Consider the following 20,408-nt stretch of genomic DNA (forward strand, 5'->3'; position numbering starts at 1 on the left):
TGGTCCTTTTAAAGTTTTGTGTCAAATTAATCCTGTCTCTTACAAACTTCTTCTTCCTCCTTCTCTTCGTATCCCTAATGCCTTTCACGTCTCTCTTCTTAAACCTCTCATCCTCAACCGTTTTTCTCCTAAATCTGTTCCTCCCACTCCTGTCTCCGGCTCCTCGGACATCTTCTCTGTCAAAGAGATCTTAGCCTCAAAAAAGGTCAGAGGAAAAACTTTTTTTTTAGTGGATTGGGAGGGTTGTGGTCCAGAAGAGAGGTCCTGGGAACCTGAGGACAATATCCTGGACAAAAGTCTGATCCTCAGGTTCTCAGGCCCCAAGAAGAGGGGGAGACCCAAGGGGGGGGGTACTGTTACGCCGAGCGCTCCGGGTCCCCGCTCCTCCCCGGAGCGCTCGCTACACTTCCCTCACTGCAGCACCCCGGTCGGTTCCACGGACCCGGGGCGCTGCGTTACCACCTCCGGCCGGGATGCGATTCGCGATGCGGGTAGCGCCCGCTCGCGATGCGCACCCCGGCTCCCGTACCTGACTCGCTCCCCGTCAGTTCTGTCCCGGCGCGCGCGGCCCCGCTCCCTAGGGCGCGCGCGCGCCGGGTCTTTGCGATTTAAAGGGCCACTGCACCGCTGATTGGTGCAGTGGTTCCAATTAGTGTTTACACCTGTGCACTTCCCTATATCACCTCACTTCCCCTTCACTCCCTCGCCGGATCTTGTTGCCCTAGTGCCAGTGAAAGCGTTCCTTGTGTGTTCCTTGCCTGTGATTCCAGACCTTCTGCCGTTGCCCCTGACTACGATCCTTGCTGCCTGCCCCGACCTTCTGCTACGTCCGACCTTGCTTCTGTCTACTCCCTTGTACCGCGCCTATCTTCAGCAGCCAGAGAGGTTGAGCCGTTGCTAGGGGATACGACCTGGTCACTACCGCCGCAGCAAGACCATCCCGCTTTGCGGCGGGCTCTGGTGAAAACCAGTAGTGACTTAGAACCGATCCTCTAGCACGGTCCACGCCAATCCCTCTCTGGCACAGAGGATCCACCACCTGCCAGCCGGCACCGTGACAATTAGGTTGGCAACCTTGTGTAGGACAGGCTTCCTCTTGCCAGGCCTGGCTCCAGTGGAACAATGCAGGTGGCATGATGACATTGTCATGCCACCTATACCACCATAAGGGTGCATGCACACCACGTTTTCAGGCTACGGCTCCCGGATCCGGCTGGGGGAGGGGAGAACCATCGGCTCCCGTACCCCAGCCGGACCAGCGCTGAAATCCATTGACTTTATTGAGCCGACCAGAGTCATTTCTGCCCCGTATCTGGTTTTGTGACCGGACCTAAAATCTTTCCTAAAATGACACTTTTGCACATCATAAGTTAATAATGTACAAGACAATTTGAGCACTTCTGGATCCAGTCTTCATCCGACCGCCATATGTAAGAGTCAACGCAAATAAGTTAGTTCTAATATGATATTATATTTAATGGTGTAATACTTTATAGCATATATAAAATTATTTCCTATACAATTTTTTCATGCAAGGGGTGGTGGGTTAAAGACAAAGCATTGGCTTTACAGTTTGTAGAAGATAACTTTCCAAAATGACATACTGGTGTATACAGTTGCAGATATAGTTGTAGTAGTATAGTTAACGGACACTGACAGACACACGTTTAAATTAGAAATGGGCACATTTTTGGAAAATTTTGGCTTACTGGGGGCTCACAGAACTTTTCAAAAAAGTTTGGTTTGTGGCAAATAGGTTCTAGACGAATCTGAAATGCAATAACCCACAAAAGACTGGCTAAGAGCTCTAAAGCCCTGTATAACGCTGCTAGATCACCTAGGAACGACATGCGGTAGGTAACCCATGGTAACTAACAGCTTGTTGAAAAACACTGCGCTAGTGGATTATGTATGTATTAACCCCTTCCCGCAGACTGCCGTTTATAAACGTCCGGTTGTGCAGTGCGTTCACGCACCCCGCAGTTTATAAAAGGCATACAGTTAACCCGGCAATGCGCAGCATCGCACGGGTTAACCAGCAGAAGTCCCGCTGTTTCCAGCAGTAGACAACTTCTGCTTCACCCCCCAGGACCATCCATTGATGGTCCTGGTCAGCGATCACTGTGATTGGTCCCTGTGGACCAATCACAGTGACCTGGGGTGAAAGTTCAGATCCCCCGTGGAGACCTGCGGCATGGGGGGGGGACACGCGGGGACCGGCGGCCTTACCTGGAGCAGCGGCGGGACCGAGGAGCTGCGACGGGACCGGCAGGTAAGTACATGGTCCTCAGAGGCAGCAGTGAAGATCTTCACTGCTGCTTCTAGGAGTCTGAAAACTACAACTCCCAGCATGCCCAGACAGCCTTTGGCTGTCTGGGCATGCTGGGAGTTGTAGTTTTGCAACTTCTGGAGGGCCCCAGTTTGGAGACCATTGTATAATGGTCTCCAATCTGTGCTCTTCCAGCTGTCGCAAAACTACAACTCCCAGCATGCACTGACTGTTCAGGCATGCTGGGAGTTTTAGTTCAGCAACATCTGGCCCTTCAGATGTTGCTGAACTACAACTCCCAGCATGCCTGGACAGTCAGTGCATGTTGAGAGTTGTAGTTTTGCCACAACTGGAGACACACTGGTTGGGAAACATTGTCTGTTTCTAACTCAGTGTTTCCTAACCTGTGTGCCTCCAGCTGTTGCAAAACTATAACTCCCAGCATGCACTAACAGACCATGCATGCTGGGAGTTGTGGTTTTGCAACAGCTGGTACATTCACACGGGCGAGGGTTTTACAGTGGGTTTCTCGCTGCAAGTTCGAGATGCAGCAAATTTTGCACTGGGAAACTCGCTGTAATCCCCTGCCCGTGTTACTGTACCCTAAAAACACTACACTACCACAAAATAAAATAAAAAGTTAAAAACACTACATATACACATATGCCTACACAGTAAACCCCCCGCCTCCCCCCCACCCAATAAGAACGTCCGGTACGCCACTGTTTCCAAAGCAGAGCCTCCAGCTGTTTCAAAACAGCAACTCCCAGTATTGCTGGACAGCCATTGACTGTCCAAGCATGCTGGGAGTTTTGCAACAGCTGGAGGCACCTTGTTTGGGAATCACTGGCGTAGAATACCCCTATGTCCACCCCTATGCAAGTCCCTAATTTAGGCCTCAAATCCGCATGACGCTCTCTCACTTTTGAGCCCTGTCGTATTTCAAAGAAACAGTTTAGGGCCACATATGGGGTATCGCCGTACTCGGAAGAAACTGCGTTACAAGGTTTGGGGGGTATTTCTCCTTTAACCCTTCATGAAAAGGAAATGTTGGGGTCTACACCAGAATGTTAGTGTAAAAAAATTAATTTTTTTACACTAACGTGCTGGTGTTGCCCCATACTTTACATTTTCGCAAGAGGTAAAAGGTAAAAAAGCCCCCCAAAATTTGTATTGCAATTTCTCTCGAGTAAGGAGATACCCCATATGTGGGCGCAAAGTGCTCTGGGGGCGCACAACAAGGCCCAGAAGGGAGAGTGCACCGTGTACATTTGAGGTGATTTTCACAGGGGTGGCTGATTGTTACAGCGGTTTTGACAAACGCAAAAAAAAACAATAACCCCACATGTGATCACATTTCGAAAACTAGACCCCTTACAGAATGTAATGAGGGGTGCAGTGAGAATTTACCCCCCACAGGTGTCTGACAGATCTTTGGAACAGTGGTCTGTGAAAATGAAAACTTTTGTACAGCCCACTGTTCCAAAGATCTGTCAGACACCAGTGGGGGGTAAATGCTCACTGTACCCCTTGTTACGTTCCTCAAGGGGTCTAGTTTCCAAAATAGTATGCCATGTGGGGGTTATTTTGCTGTCCTGGCACCATTGGGGCTTCCTAAATGCGACATGCCCCCAAGCAAAATTTGCTCTCAAAAAGCCAAATAGGACTCCTTCCCTTCTGAGCATTGTAGTTCGCCCGTAGTGCACTTCAGGTCAACTTATGGGGTACCTCCATACTCAGAAGAGATGGGGTTACAAATTTTGGGGGGTATTTTCTGCTATTAACCCTTGCAAAAATGTGAAATTTGGGGGGAAACACATTTTAGTGAAAAACATTTTTTTTTTTTACATATGCAAAAGTCGTGAAACACCTCTGAGGTATTAAGGCCCACTTTATTCCTTGTTACATTCCTCAAGGGGTGTAGTTTCCAAAATGGTATGCCATGTGTTTTTTTTTTTGCTGTTCTGGCACCATAGGGGCTTCTTAAATGCAACATGCCCACCAAAAACCATTTCAGAAAAACGTACTCTCCAAAATCCCCTTGTCGCTCCTTCGCTTCTGAGCCCTCTACTGCGCCCGCCGAAGACTTTACATAGACATATTAGGTATGTGCTTACTCGACAGAAATTGGGCTACAAATATAAGTATACATTTTTTCCTTTTACCCCTTGCAAAAATTCAAAAATTGGGTCTACAAGAACATGCGAGTGTAAAAAAGGAAGATTGTGAATTTTCTCCTTCACTTTGCTGCTATTCCTGTGAAACACCTAAAGGGTTAAAACGTTAACTGAATGTCATTTTGAATACTTTGAGGGTTGCAGTTTTTATAATGGGGTCATTTGTGGGGTATTTCTAATATGAAGACCCGTCAAATCCACTTCAAACCTGAACTGGTCCCTGAAAAATAGTGAGTTTGAAAATTTTGTGAAAAATTTGAAAATTGTTGCTGAACTTTGAAGCCCTCTGATGTCTTCCAAAAGTAAAAACTCATCAATTTTATGATGCAAACATAAAGTAGACATATTGTATATGTGAATTAAAAAAAAATTATGTGTAATATACATTTTCCTTACAAGCATAAAGCTTCAAAGTTAGAAAAAAGCAACATTTTCCAATTTTTCATCAAATTTGGGGATTTTTCACCAAGAAAGGATGCAAGGTACCACGAAAATTTACCACTATGTTAAAGTAGAATATGTCACGAAAAAACAATCTTGGAATCAGAATGATAACTAAAAGCATTCCAGAGTTATTAAGGTTTAAAGTGACAGTGGTCAGATGTGCAAAAAATGCTCTGGTCCTTAAGGCCAAAATGGGCTTGGTCCTTAAGGTGTTAACATTAAAACAACAGGGCATTTAGTATTCTTTTTTGTTGGCAGATGCCTTCTGGTGTAAAAATTGAGATATCGAAAGATGAAATAGCTTTTTCCAAACATTCCAAAAATTCTCCCTTTTGGGAGTAGCAACAGGTTTTGAGGCTGGCAAGTGAACACGCACTGAACCTCTGATATCTGATCATAGGTTCTTTACTCCCCCTCAGCATACAATATCACCACCACCCCTACCACCACTAGTGCTATGACAGCCGCAACTTCCACCTCCAGCACCTCTGAAACACACTTCAAAGGCTGACTGTGATACGACTCCTCCTCAAGGCTAATGCACTGGCCAGGCATAGCGCAACCTGCGCTACTACAACCAGGCACCTGGCCATAGTGCTGGTACTACCACCATCATGCCTACTGCCAGAGGACATGGCAGGGGAGCTCTTTCTTCTACCCTATCCTCCTTTTTTATTTATTTTTTTTGATTTTAAGGGGATTTAGTTTTTGGGGTGATTTGTCACTCACCAACTACTCAATTAGCAGAGAAACTGCCAATGAACTTTCACTGTCACTGCTGTTTTTTGTTTATCCCAGCTAAAAACCCAGAATATACAGGTAAGGCTCCTTTCGAACTGCTGTCGGGGCCCGTTATCTGACGGGTCCCAACAGGTGCCGTAGGTTCTCGATGGACCCTATTCAATATGATGGAGTCCTGACGGACCTGTTATTTCTTTTTGCGGCGAGTAGTGGAAGAAAAATTTGTGCGAGCATTTTTCCCCCGTTATTTGCGATCCTAAAATAACGGGCTTCACACTGCCGGAGACAAATGGCAGTGTGAAAGTAGCCTAACTTGCCTTAATAAGGCCTAGTCAAAGTTTACTAATAAAAGAGGTCCCAGCACTCACCAGAGCTTCAAGCAAAGTAGTTTGATTTCATACCCTCAAAACAAGATGCCTAGTCATATTTTACTCAAACTCCTTGTAATGCTTTTTTTTTTTTTTTTTTTTGTTAAACCCAGCTAGAATTGCTCTATATTTGTTTAAACCCAGAAGACACAGGTAACATGGTGTACAAAAAGGCTCAGTGAACTTTCACTCTTACCATTACAAATGTGTTTTTTGTTAAAAACCTTTCTAGAAATGCTCTATATTTATACAGGTAAAATATAAAATACAGGTAAAACACCGGTCAGCCTACTGCACAATGCTTTGCTTAATACTTTCCTTAAATTGCTTTGTGTTGTAGTGTGATAGCTTTCTATGGGCTCATTCTGCAGTCATGATGCTGGGATTTGTAGTGCAGCAACTGGGTGCGTTATTGTAAGTCAGCGAGGTCAGCCCACTGCCTAATGTTTTGCTCAAATTGCTGTGTATTGTGTTATGAAAGCTTTCTGGGATCAGTAGTTCCACAGTGAGTTCTTCTGTGCACTGCTAACTGGGTTTTATGAGACCCACCCCTATGTTGTCTTCTGATTGGCCTGGGAGTTGTATGCACACAATGACTGTCTAAGCTGGGGTCATGTGACCTTTCTGCTAGCTGCAAAGTATTCTGGACTACCCTGAAGTCATCTCAGTATTTAAACTTTCTCATCCTATGCTGAAATGGCAACAAAACACCATGTGTTCCTCATCCCTCATCACACGAACCAGGTAAAGTTCTAATCTTTGGTAAACTTAATGTTAAAAAGTTAAGCCAAAGTTCTAGGCGAACCCAGGTTCTACAGGTTGGGATCACTCAACTCTAATTTTAACCCCTTAAAGACAAGCGCTGCTAAGAGATACTTATCGCACAGCGCCAATCATTTAAAGCACTGCACTCCTTGATCACTGCGTCTCCAGACATGGTGATCGGCCCAGGATGGCTGCTGTCATCTAACAGCAGCTCCCCCGGCATATCACCCAGGGGGTCCTGAGACCCCTCTTTGTTGGTGATTGCCGTGATTTGCCGATCAATTCTGACCGGCGAATCACGGATTTTCCAGGTCAATCAGGTCACTGCTGACCTGTTGACCCGGAAAATAACGGTGACTGATGCTGTCCGCGACAGCACCAATCACCCTTGCCCACCAGGAGTGAGGTGGCAATGGTGACACCTCACGATCCCCATGATTGATTGGCTGAGACCGGCCAACCAATCACGGGTCCTGCGGGGCGGGTGATCAGCGGTGCCGGGGGTCACCTTACCGGCCGGTCCAGAGTCAGGTCCGGAGGAGCGGCGGCACGATCTGGCAGCAGGAGTTGAGGCATGTGTGCTCCCTGCTGTTGCTTAGCAACAACTCCCAGCATGAACAGCCAAAGGGCATGCTAGGAGTTGTAGTTATGCAACAGCTGGAGGCACAACTACAACTCCCAGTATGCCCTTCAGCTGCCTGTGCATGCTGTGAGTTTAAGTCATGCAAAAGCTTGAGGCACATTTTTTCTATGAAAAAGTGTGCCTCCAGCTGTTGCATAACAACAACTCCCAGCATGTGCAGACAGAGAAAGGTCATGCTGAGAGTTGTACTTGTGCCTCCAGCTGTTGCATAACTACAACTCCCAGCATGCCCTTTGGCTGTCAGTGCATGCTTAGAGTTTTAGTTTTGCAACAGCTGGAGGCATACTGGTTGCGAAACACTGAGTTAGGTAAGAAACCCTAACCCAATGTTTCGCAACCAGTGTGCCTCCAGCTGTTGTATAACTACAACTCCCAGCATCCACCATCTGTCAGTGCATGCTGGGAGTTGTAGTTTTGCAACAACTGGAGGTCGGTCCCCCCCATGTAAATGTACAGGGTACACGAGCGGGGGTAAACAGAGAGTTTCCCGCTCCAAGTTTTAGCTGTGGCAAATTTTCTGCTGCAGCTCAAACTCCCAAATTCTCAAACACTACACAAAATAAAGAGCCCACTCCCCCATAAAAATGTATAACGCCTCGTATGGCACTGTTTCCAAAACGGAGCTTCCAGCTGTTTCAAAACAACAACTCCCAGTATTGCCGGATAGCCATTGACTGCCCAGGCATGTGTCCTTAAAGGGGTACTCCAGTGGAAAACTTTTTTTTTTTTTTTTTTTTATCAACTGGTACCAGAAAATTACAGATTTGTAAATTACTTCTATTAAAAAATCTTAATCCTTCCAGTACTTTTTAGGGGCTGTATACTAAAGAGAAATCCAAAAAAGAAATGCATTTCCTCTGATGTCATGACCACAGTGCTCTCTACTGACCTCTGCTGTTCATTTTAGGAACTGTCCAGAGCAGCATATGTTTGCTATGGGGATTTTCTCCTGGTCTGCACAGTTCCTAAAATGGACAGCAGAGGTCAGCAGAGAGCACTGTGGTCAGGACATCAGAGGAAATGCATTTCTTTTTTGGATTTCTCTTTAGTATACAGCCCCTAAAAAGTACTGGAAGGATTAAGATTTTTTAATAAAAGTGATTTACAAATCTGTTTAACTTTCTGGCACCAGTTTTCCACAGGAGTACCCCTTTAAGGTTAAAATAGGCTGTGTCCTTAAGGGGTTAATAAAATTTGTCTTTAAGAAAACATCCACATTGGCAGACACACCTATTGGAGGCAATTCTTAACACTCCGCCCAAGCATAATGATCATCAATGAAATCTTCACAATACAACATGTAAAGACAGGTTACATCATGAAAACAAGGGATGGTAATGTTTGGCAATGTTATGTTAAAAGCTTGGAATTTGATTTATGAATCATAAATATTCAAGTACTGGTAAATGTAGACACCTAGTAAATCTGATTAGTGCTTTATTGAGCATTGTGCATTATATTAGGATAAATCCCTGTATATAGTCTACTATAAAAAATGTATATATAAATTACTATGGATTCAATTTTTTTTATTTAGATATCATCTTTTATTCTAATTTTTTTTAAAGAAGAATGAAAATCCAGTATTGTACTTGCTTACATACATGAGGCATTATATACTGTAGGTGGCCATACACGTAACATAGAGGTAGGCTGATGATTAAACAATTGTTGAGTAAATATTTGTCTAAAAATGATAGTTTCACAGACACAGACATACATATTTAATCCATACTGGCCATTACAGTTGTTCACACTGGTCACACAAATCATTTTTCTGGGAATATTGTCTCCTAAAAGATTTAGCTTGAATCATCCATTATTGCCAACTTTATACTGTGTATGGGTACGCTAAGGGTTTGTAACATGCAGAAGATTTTTTTGTAGTAAATCTACACCATTCAGATGAATTAGACAGACATAGAAATTTCTGCAACAAATACATTCCCTTGAATATACCTCAAAGAAGAAGCATCATGGAAGAAAACGTATCCCCATTTCTGAAGGCTTATCCCCTATCCCCGGCTCTCCTTCGCAGTGGAGCGTCACGCCCCCTCCATGTAGCTCTATGGGAGAGCCAGTTCGGCAATCTTCAGCTCTCCCATAGAGCTATATAGAGGGGGGATGGCAGCCTCCGCGTAGAGCAGGGGTCAAGACTGTGGAGCAGAGCCTGGGCTCCCGTACAAGAGATCGTGGGGGGCCCCTAGTGCTCGGACCCCTGCAATCTAAAACTTATTCCCCATCTTTTGGATAGGGTATACGTTTTTTTTTCTATGATATTTCTTCTTTAAGGATCTATTCACACCTACAGTATTCTGTGCAGATTTGATGCGCAGGATTTGACGCTGTGTTCAGTCATGTAGTTTATATTGAAATCTTCAGCAGAAAATCCTGCGATCACATCTGCGCAGGATACTGTACGTGTGAATAGACCATAAAGAAGTATCACGCTGAAAACTTATCCTCTCTATAGATCAGGGGGTCTGACTACTGGGACCACCCGCGATCTCCTGTACGGGAGCCCCCGACTCTCCCTGGGAACAGATCCACATTGATGGAGGGTCTAAAGCGCCCCCCCCCCCTCCCAATGTGGGTGATCTTATAAAACAATATGATAAAATCACCTTATGGTAAAGGTTCTCAGTTAATACTAGAAGAATAACTCATACAGTAAGTAGCTCACTTAAAACAATCTGTATCCCGTGGACTCAAACAGCCCTGCAGGGAGTATATCTTATTACAGTGATCCCTCAACTTACAATGGCCTCAACATACAATGTTTTTTTCTGGACCATTGTAACTTGAAACCAGACTCAACATACAATGTTATGGACAGTCCAGATCTGTGAAACGTGTCACAACTGGAGGAACTGACCAATCAGAATGGGCATTTTACTGGTAAATCACCTCTATTACTTAAGTGCATGCACTGACTGGTGTCTGGTAGCACCCCCTACAGTACAGGGAGGTATTACATGTTCTGTACTCTTTATCTGCATTACTGAAGTGCATGCACTGACTGGTGTCTGGTAGCGCCCCCTACAGTACAGAGAGGTATTACATGTTCTGTACTCTTTACCTGTATTACTGAAGTGTATGCACTGACTGGTGTCTGGTAGCGCCCCCTACAGTACAGGGAGCTATTACATGTTCTGTACTCTTTACCTGCATTACTGAAGTGCATGCACTGACTGGTGTCTGGTAGCGCCCCCTACAGTACAGGGAGGTATTACATGTTCTGTACTCTTTACCTCTATTACTGAAGTGCATGCACTGACTGGTGTCTGGTAGCGCCCCCTACAGTACAGGGAGGTATTACATGTTCTGTACTCTTTACCTCTATTACTGAAGTGCATGCACTGACTGGTTTCTGGTAGCGCCCCCTACAGTACAGGGAAGAACTACAAGTTCTGTACTACTCCTTACCTGTGCCTGGCTTAGCTGCTTCTTTGGACACCAAATAAGGGCGGCTCCATTTGGGACATTGCATGTACTGTATAGGACCCTGAAGAAGCTCCTATCCTCTACATAAACCATTGTTTCCCAACCAGGGTGCCTCCAGCTGTTGCAAAACTACAACTCCCAGCATGCCAACGGCTGTCCGGGCATGCTGGGAGTTGTAGTTTTGCAACAGCTGGAGGCACCCTGGATGGGAAACACTGACATAGACAGTGATTTACATCTTCCAGTAGATCTTTCTTACTTTTATATGTAAGGATTTGCTTTATCTATATTAGTTATCTACTTATTTTTCTTTAATCCTCACTTTTTCCTATTTTTTGGATGACATTTTGGGGACTTCAGAACCAATTACCAGGTTTCCATAGAGTTCTGGTCTCAACATACAATGGTTTCAACATACAATGGTCGTCCTGGAACCAATTAAAATTGTAACTTGAGGGACCACTATTAAATGCATTATCTTCTGAATTATACAAACCATATAACTGCCTCTAAAGTGAACTTTATACTCAGAAGTTGGTAACAAACTATAGTAAAGGAACATGTAATACAATCATTCCTGCATATCTTCCAGTCATTTGGTTACCAGCAAATATAAAGGCACTCCAGTTACCCAATAAATATGGTACATACAAATAGCCCCAACACTTGAGAGTATATGACAAGTATTTTGTTTAACAAGCCATTCAATGCCGTTGCAAAGAACATCCCAGTGTGTCAATGTGTAGGATTTGTGGGACAGTTCTGGTCCATAGGACTGCAGCAGTATTCAACTATAGGAGACGCAATTATATTACATCATCTATTTTACATATGACACATGGAAAGCAACAGATTGCTCTTTCTTCTCAATTTCCTAAGACATCTTTTAGCTAATAAGTAGTAGGAAAAGGCACAGCAACCTTGAGTTAACCCCTTAGTGACTAAGCCAGTTTGGACCTAATGCCCAGTTTTGCATTCTAATAGCTATAATGTTTTAATTTTTATTGCCAACATAGCCATAAGGGCTTGTTTTGGGCGAGACAAGTTGTACTTTTCAATGGCATCATTTTAACATTTTGGGATTTATTAAGCAAAATACAACTCTAACATAAAAGTGATTGTTAGAAGAGGGCAGACCCTTTAAATAGATGACACGTCTTGCATACATCATATGAAAACAACCCGCTGTCTAAAGAAAGGTAACTAATGAATTCTATATACTACAGTGTTAAAGGGGTACTACCGTGCTTACAACTTATCCCCTATCTAAAGGTTAGGGGATAAGTTGCCTGATCGCATGGGGTCCCGCCGCTGCGGACCCCCGCGATCTTGCACGCAGCACCCCGCTCTTATCAGGCTCCGGAGTGAACATCCGCTCCGGGTCTGATGACGGGGACGGTGATCGTGACATCACAGCTCCGCCCCCGTGTGACATCACGCTCCGCCCCCTCAATGCAAGTCTATGGCAGGGGCGAGACAGCTGTCTAGCCCCCTGCCATAGACTTACATTGAGGTGACGTCACATGGGGGCAGAGCCGTGACGTCTCGATACTCCGGCCCCGTGATCGGCAGTCATCAGACCTGGAGTGATGTTCACTCCGGGGCTTGATGAGAGCGGGGTGCTGCGTGCGAGATCGCGGGGGTCCCCAGCGGCGGGACCCCGCGCGATCAGGCAACTTATCCCCTATCCTTTAGATAGGGGATAAGTTGTCAGCACGGTTCAGCACGGTAGTACCCCTTTAACTAAATTTAAAAAAATTATTTGACCCCCTGCTGATTTTTTCCCCACTGATATAGAAATGATCAATCCATAATTTAAGTGGTAGTTTTATTTGAACAGTGATAGACAGAATAATAAAAATATATATATATACTATGCCAATGACTCATTCAGAGGTTCATAGGCAAATTTCAGACAGACCTGTACATTTCTGAGCAGGGGGCTCTGCAGGATTTCAGTCCTTCACGGCATGGTGTGTTACCAACTGTTTTCTTGGTGACTTTGGACTGATTCCTCACCATTTTTAGTTCTCATGATTATGGAAACTTTACGAGGTGAGATCTTGCATGGAGCCCCTGACCTAGGAAGTTTGACAGCTATTTTGTGATTTGAGAATAATCGCACCAACTGTTTTAAACTTCTCGACAAGCTGCTAGGCAGTGGTCTTGTAGCGCATTCCAGCCATGTGTAGGTCTACACTCCTGTCCCTGCTATCCTTAGACAATTCTTTGGTCTTGGCCATGGTGGAGAGTTTGGAATCTGATTGACTGATTCCCTCTAAGGACAGGTGTCTTTAATATAGGTAACAAGCTGAGATTAGGAGCACTCCCTTTAAGATAGTTCTCCTGTATATAAGACACCTGGGAGCCGGAAATCTTGCTGATTTACTTTATGGCAGGTCACATTTACTTCATAGCTGTGTTTTTAAGATAAGCTAGCCATGCACTTTAGATAAATCCAATAATTTCAGGAGGACTGAACCACCATCTATTGTGTATTGTGGCCTCTTGTTTTTCTTTAGAGGCCAAAATACACAATAGCTACATTTATGGTACCCAGACACATTAGAGTAAAGTTGATGAAAACTGTCAATTTTGAACCAAAATGGTCATTTATCAAATTAAATTTAACAATGAACGATCATTTTAGTTGACTGATCATAGCCTGATAGTTGAATAAAAGAGCTTTTCTTCACTAATTTTTCACAAAAGAATGTTATCTTCAAGGTTGTTCACTTTTGCCCATTCATTTTGTATGGACAGTTAAAACAACTGTAATTGCTAATATGGACTGAAATGTGCATGACTCTGTTTAACAACTGTTCAGCTATAAACCTACTACTATGTAATGTATATATATAATATATATATATATATATATATATATATATATATAAACCTGGGAAAAGTTCTTGTGATTAACTACTAGGTAACAATACCAACATTCAATATTAAACCTACAATATCACCCAAAAAATTCCACTACCATTATTCAAAAATAGCCTTTATTATATCAAAAGATAACCACAATACAATTATTCAAAAAACACAATAAAAGAAAAAAAAACCCTATCCCATAAAAAACATATACCCCATTAATAGCACCATTCCCCAGCCACAGTATATTCAAGTGATAGCAATATGCAAGTATATCTAATCAACCTCCATTAAAATCAGTTTTGGTAATGAGGAAAACATATACCCACATAATATCAATATTCAGTAACACTCATTACCTGCTCCGGGATTATTGTCAGTGGCCATATACCACACTGTGCACACTCAACAGACGTCGTTTCGTGGGCAACCCCACTTCGTCAGGAAGTGTTTACACCTAGCTTACCTGACTCTTTATACACCGATCCCTCCTATCGGTACACAAGCCGAGCCCCAAAAGCAGAACTCCGAACCCGCAGCGTCATCGGGCTTCAGCGGCCATGTGACCATGACAATTTCCACCCTAACTAGACACATTAGACTCGGACTTCTGCCAGGGGTATCGGAGCGTGCGCTCTGGGATCAGTCTTCTACATTATCACATATGTCACTACATTGTTTCCCAGATGGCCCCTGAGTCCGGAAAAATATATAGCAAACATATCAATCACAATGTTAATCATCCACAACAACATACATGCATACATGATTAGTCATATAGAATCACATAAAATAAAACAGTATCACATTTCATAAAAGCATTGCATGACTATATCCAATACATAAGGGCATAATTTCATCCAAAATTCATTAATTAGATAAACATTATATATATATATATATATATATATATATATATATATATATACTCAATTAATAATAATTAAATACATACTAAATAAATTCAATTATATAATACACCATTACATATTAACTTAAAGGGGTATTCCAGGAAAAAAAACTTTTTTTTTAGATCAACTGGCTCCAGAAAGTTAAACAGATTTGTAAATTATTGTAAAGAATGGAGAGGCTCCTGTGGAAAGTTTCACTACAACGACCCGGGCAACTCAAATTGACACCTGCAACTAAGGTGTCTGAAAAAGGCTACTAAACAATAAAGATATTTGAGGCTCAAGGTCTCTGGATAAGGAATACACTTGTTTATTAATATCAAGATAAATCAGATATTTATTAATTAATTTATATCAAACTGACAATCCGGGATCACAGGGCCCTTGTAAGTCCACGGAGTCAGATAGATTTAGATAAAAATATGACATATAAAATCATAAAAAATTCATATATAGAAATTCATAAATATAGAAATAAAAAATATGTATAAGACCACTGGAAATGGTAGCAGCTAATTCAGATTGGCACTCTGGATAGCAATTGGTATGTCATAGAATTATAGGTAAATGTCCATTAAAGTGCCATTGCAGTCCTAGAAGAACATCACAGTCTTTCACACTTATAGAATGTCCTTTTGATTGTAACAGTTAAGTGGCAATTGTGTAATAATCAGGTGTCTGTGACCTCAGACTTTACCAAAGCAACTATGTTTCTTATATATCATACAGAGCAATTGTAGGATACTGTGTTCTTTAGTTCAGTAGCAATGGTTAGTATACTCAAATACCGGCAATTCATTCAAACTATGCGCATAGTATTAAAGTGGATTTATCTCACCGGTCCGGATGCAATTTTCGGATGTATAGTTATCGCTCCTTGCTCATCCTCAGCGATGTCGGGCAGCCGTCTGTCCCTGCTCTCTGGCCTGAGAGCACACCGCTGGAGTCTCTGCCGACTCCTATTTACGCGGTGCTATCGGATGGTGGGCAATGTACACAGGGGCTGCATCGCTTGCAAAGGCTGGTATTCCAGGTGGTGTCCTCGTGCAGGTAGTGCGCGCTCCCGGTCTCTGACCGCACGCTCAAGAAATGTCCGTGTGATAACTGGTGGTTTCTATGGACTGCAAATATTGATGGTTAAATAAGTGGTCTCATACGTCTCTTAGGGGGGTCGCCGGACGTGTTTCAGCACCCACTAGGTGCTTTCTTCAGCGGCTTAGATATATATATCTAAGCCGCTGAAGAAAGCACCTAGTGGGTGCTGAAACGCATCCAGCGACCCCCCTAAGAGACGTATGAGACCACTCATTTAACCATCACTATTTGCAGTCCATAGAAACCACCAGTTATCACACGGACATTTCTTGAGCGTGCGGTCAGAGACCGGGAGCGCGCACTACCTGCACGAGGACGCCACCTGGAATACCAGCCTTTGCAAGCGATGCAGCCCCTGTATACATTGCCCACCATCCGATAGCACCGCGTAAATAGGAGTCGGCAGAGACTCCAGCGGTGTGCTCTCAGGCCAGCGAGCAAGGACAGATGGCTGCCCGACATCGCTGAGGATGAGCAAGGAGCGATAACTATACATCCGAAAATTGCATCCGGACCGGTGAGATAAATCCACTTTAATACTATGCGCATAGTTTGAATGAATTGCTGGTATTTGAGTATACTAACCATTGCTACTGAACTAAAGAATACAGTATCCTACAATTGCTCTGTATGATCTATAAGAAACATAGTTGCTTTGGTAAAGTCTGAGGTCACAGACACCTGATTATTACACAATTGCCACTTAACTGTTACAATCAAAAGGACATTCTATAAGTGTGAAAGACTGTGATGTTCTTCTAGGACTGCAATGGCACTTTAATGGACATTTACCTATAACCAATTGCTATCCAGAGTGCCAATATGAATTAGCTGCTACCATTTCCAGTGGTCTTATACATATTTTTTATTTCTATATTTATGAATTTCTAAATATGAATTTTTTATGATTTTAAATGACATATTTTTATCTAAATCTATCTGACTCCGTGGACTTACAAGGGCCCTGTGATCCCGGATTGTCAGTTTGATATAAATTAATTTAATAAATATCTGATTTATCTTGATATTAATAAACAAGTGTATTCCTTATCCAGAGACCTTGAGCCTCAAATAGATTTGTAAATTACTTCTATTCAAAAATCTTAATCCTTTCAATAGGTATCAGCTACTGAAGTTCAGTTGTTCTTATCTGTCTAGAAACAGTGCTCTCTGCTGACATCTCTGCTTGTCTCAAGAACATCACAGAGCAGAATAGGTTTGCAATGGGAATTTGCTTCTACTCTGGACAGCTCCCGAGACACGTGTCATCAGAGAGCACTTAGACAGAAAAGAACAACTCAACTTCAGCAGTTCATAAGTACTGAAAGGATTAAGATTTTTTAGTAGATGTAATTTACAAATCTGTTTAACTTCCTGAAGCCAGTTGATATATACATTTTTTTTTTCCTGGAATACCCCTTTAAATCAACAACTTTAAGTGTAAACATATATATATATATCTTTAAACCTCTATCATTACCCAAAAATGTTATTGTACTAATATTATCAAAACATAGTGACCTACCATAATATCCAATCAATATCTCAACACAATATTATTAATATAATGCCCCATTACTGCCATGTAATAAATATCATATTTTATACACTACAATTTATGACCTATACAAATATCTATCACAAATAACCTATATAATAACCTATCCCAAGTAACGTAAAACAGAAATAGTAATATGCCATAATATAGTGGAATTGAAAAACAGCCCTTATTTATATAATATATTATTATTCACCAAATTGACTATATACAGCCATATACTATCTAGGATAATTAATATCCCCATTCACATAATCCATATTATTATTAACATATATAAGATCTAGTCCAGCCCCATCCTAATTATATAATTATGTGTATATGTGTATAACCTCAATGACACACCCAAGGTGATATCACATCAATAGATTATTGGTCATCATGTGACCCCAACATAGTGTTTATATTCTCTTTATACTATAAAATAGACTACCTCTTGCGTTAAATCACCAAATTATTTTTATATAAACCAATCGTGATATACATTATACTCAATTATATTCCACCACCCAATATATATATACCCCACACTCACATCCCTCCCCATCAACAACGCCCCCCCCCCCCACACACACAGACACACACACCACCACCACCTCCTCCACACCAACATGCACCCACACACTCACACCACACCCGACCAAGTGAACATACAACCCTAGGGCCAGACATACACTCATCCATACCGAATGTATATATATATATATATATATATATATATATATATATATCATCCACTCCATATATTATATTATGCAATACTTAAAATTATTACAATACAATATTTATTATATATTTTCTATGTATATTTTATCTATATGAAAATTCTCTTTTCATGTTTTCCTTCTTCTTTTTCCTCTTTGTTGACAATAGAAACCAAAACTCGGGACCATCCTCTGGAATACAACAGTGTCGGTAAGCTTACATCTGGGGTATCATCTAAAAAGACCAACCAGTATTAAAATCAACATTAAAACAAAACCCATTACAAAAAAAGATGTGAAACTTAGGCTTTCATTTAACCCTTTTGGAGTCATGGTGTTTAATATTACAATCCATTTAGTTTCTTTTTGTTGGAGCAGTCTCGCCATATCACCACCCCTATTGCCACAATAAATTCTGTCTATCCCTTTAATTTTCAGTAATCTCCAATTGCCCCTATGACATTTCGCAAAATGTCTAGCAAGCGGTTTTCATCTTAAATTCTCCTGTCTCATTCTTGTGCTGTTCTTAATATCCCTCACATGTTCCATAATTGAACACGCAGTTCCCTTGTCGTCATTCCAATATAAATCTTACGGCATGGACAATATGCGTAATATACAACACCTGAGGTTCTACAATTAATGTAATGAATGATCTTACATTTCTGCCCATCCATACTCTCAAATTCACCTGATCTCTCCATGAAAGTGCACACCCCACATCCACCGCAAGATACACTCCCCCATTTGGAACCCCTTGTGTTCAGAAAATTCTGATTTTTCTGAGAAATATAATGGCTTGTGACCAAAATATCTCGTAAATTCAAGGATCTTTTAGGAGTAAGAAAGGGATTATTCGGTAAGGCAGGTCATATTTACTTCATAGCTGTGCTTTAGATAAATCCAATAATTTCAGGAGGACTGATCCACCATCTATTGTGTATTGTGGCCTCCTGTTTTTCCCCAGAGGCCAAAATACACAATAGCTACATTTAAGTACCTAGACACATTAGAGTAAAGTTGATGAAAACTGTCAATTGCCAATATGGACGGAAATGTGCATGACTCTGTCTGTTTAAAGGGTACCTCTCATCAAAAAAAACTTTTGATATATTATAGATTAATGTATGCAGAATAACTTTACAATTGCATGTTATTAAAAAATATGCTTCTTTCTATTTAATTTTCCACTTTGAAGAAATGACCACTAGGGGTCTCCCTACCAGTCCTGGCAGCAAGCATTTCAGACTCATACTGGAGTCCTAAACACTACGAGCTGCCAGTCTGCTTTTTTCACAGAGGAGAACACTCAGAGCTGCCAGCCTGCTTTGTTCACAGCCTGTTTGGCTGTGAACAAAGCAGGCTGGCAGCTCTGAGTGTTTAGGACTCCAGCATGAGTCAGAAATGCTTGCTGACGGGACTGATCGGGAAAAATACAATAGAAAGAAGCATATTTTTCATTAACATGCTATTAGAAAGTTATTCAACATTCATTAATCTAAAATATATCAAAAGTTTATTTGATGAGAGGTACCCTTTAACAACTGTTCAGCCATAAAGCTACCACTATGTAATGTATATAGCCATATTTACCCCAATGTTGTTCCTACTCCTTATAATCACTGATAACATAGGATACATATTGCTCAAATAGAGTGGCTTCTAGATTTCTGTAAACAGCAGGCATTCATTGTTATTTACCTAAAATACCTAATAAAACCTATAATCTTGTAGATGTGAATTCTTTGCAGACTATGAAGATATTGATTCTAGCTATATTTTGTAATTACAGTCCTGACTGGTACATGAACTTTGCTGGTTAAGATGAGCGCCCATAAAAAAAACACCTGCGAAAATGAAGACAACAACCTGAGCAAGGAGCAGATCGAGATTCTTGAATATAATTTCAATAAAGTATGCAAGCACCCAGAACAAACTACTCTGATGCTAATAGCAGCTGAGGCTGGACTGACGGAACAGGAGACAGAGGTATATGGAATTACTACTGCATCAGCTCCAGTGGAAAATCATTTTTTTCAAATCAAATACACAGGAAGTTGTATTTCCTTCTGGAATTCTTTTCAGTCTGACCACAGTGCTCTTTAATGACACCCCTGACCATGTTAGGAACTGTCCAGAGTAGGAGCAAATCACCATAGCAAACCTCTCCTGCTCTGGACTGTTCCTGACATGGACAGAGGTGTCAGCAGAGAGCACTGTGGTCAGACAGAAAAGAACTCCAAAAAGAAATGCAACTTCCTGTGGAGCATACAGCAGCTGATAAGTACTGGAAGGGTTAAGATTTTGAAATAGAAGTCATTTACAAATCTGTTTAACTTTCTGGCACCAGTTGATTTGAAAAAAATTATTACTCCATCGGAGTACCCCTTCAGGTTCAAATGACGGAATTTC

At 41.9% G+C, this 20,408-nt stretch overlaps 1 protein-coding gene across 2 annotated transcripts in view; it reads left to right on the forward strand.

Moving 5' to 3' along the window:
* Nucleotides 1-20,408, forward strand: part of HOPX (HOP homeobox) — a 36,870-nt gene that overhangs the window by 6,651 nt on the left and 9,811 nt on the right. For both annotated transcript variants that reach the window (XM_056518244.1, XM_056518245.1), the window contains exons 2-3: nt 18,166-18,207; nt 19,789-19,985. In XM_056518244.1, the coding sequence (XP_056374219.1) occupies nt 19,821-19,985 (165 nt within the window). In that variant the 5' untranslated portion in view covers nt 18,166-18,207; nt 19,789-19,820. The remainder of the gene's footprint in view (nt 1-18,165; nt 18,208-19,788; nt 19,986-20,408) is intronic.

The sequence above is a fragment of the Hyla sarda genome, chromosome 1, assembly GCF_029499605.1.
Source record: "Hyla sarda isolate aHylSar1 chromosome 1, aHylSar1.hap1, whole genome shotgun sequence".
Taxonomy (NCBI): Eukaryota; Metazoa; Chordata; class Amphibia; order Anura; family Hylidae; genus Hyla; species Hyla sarda.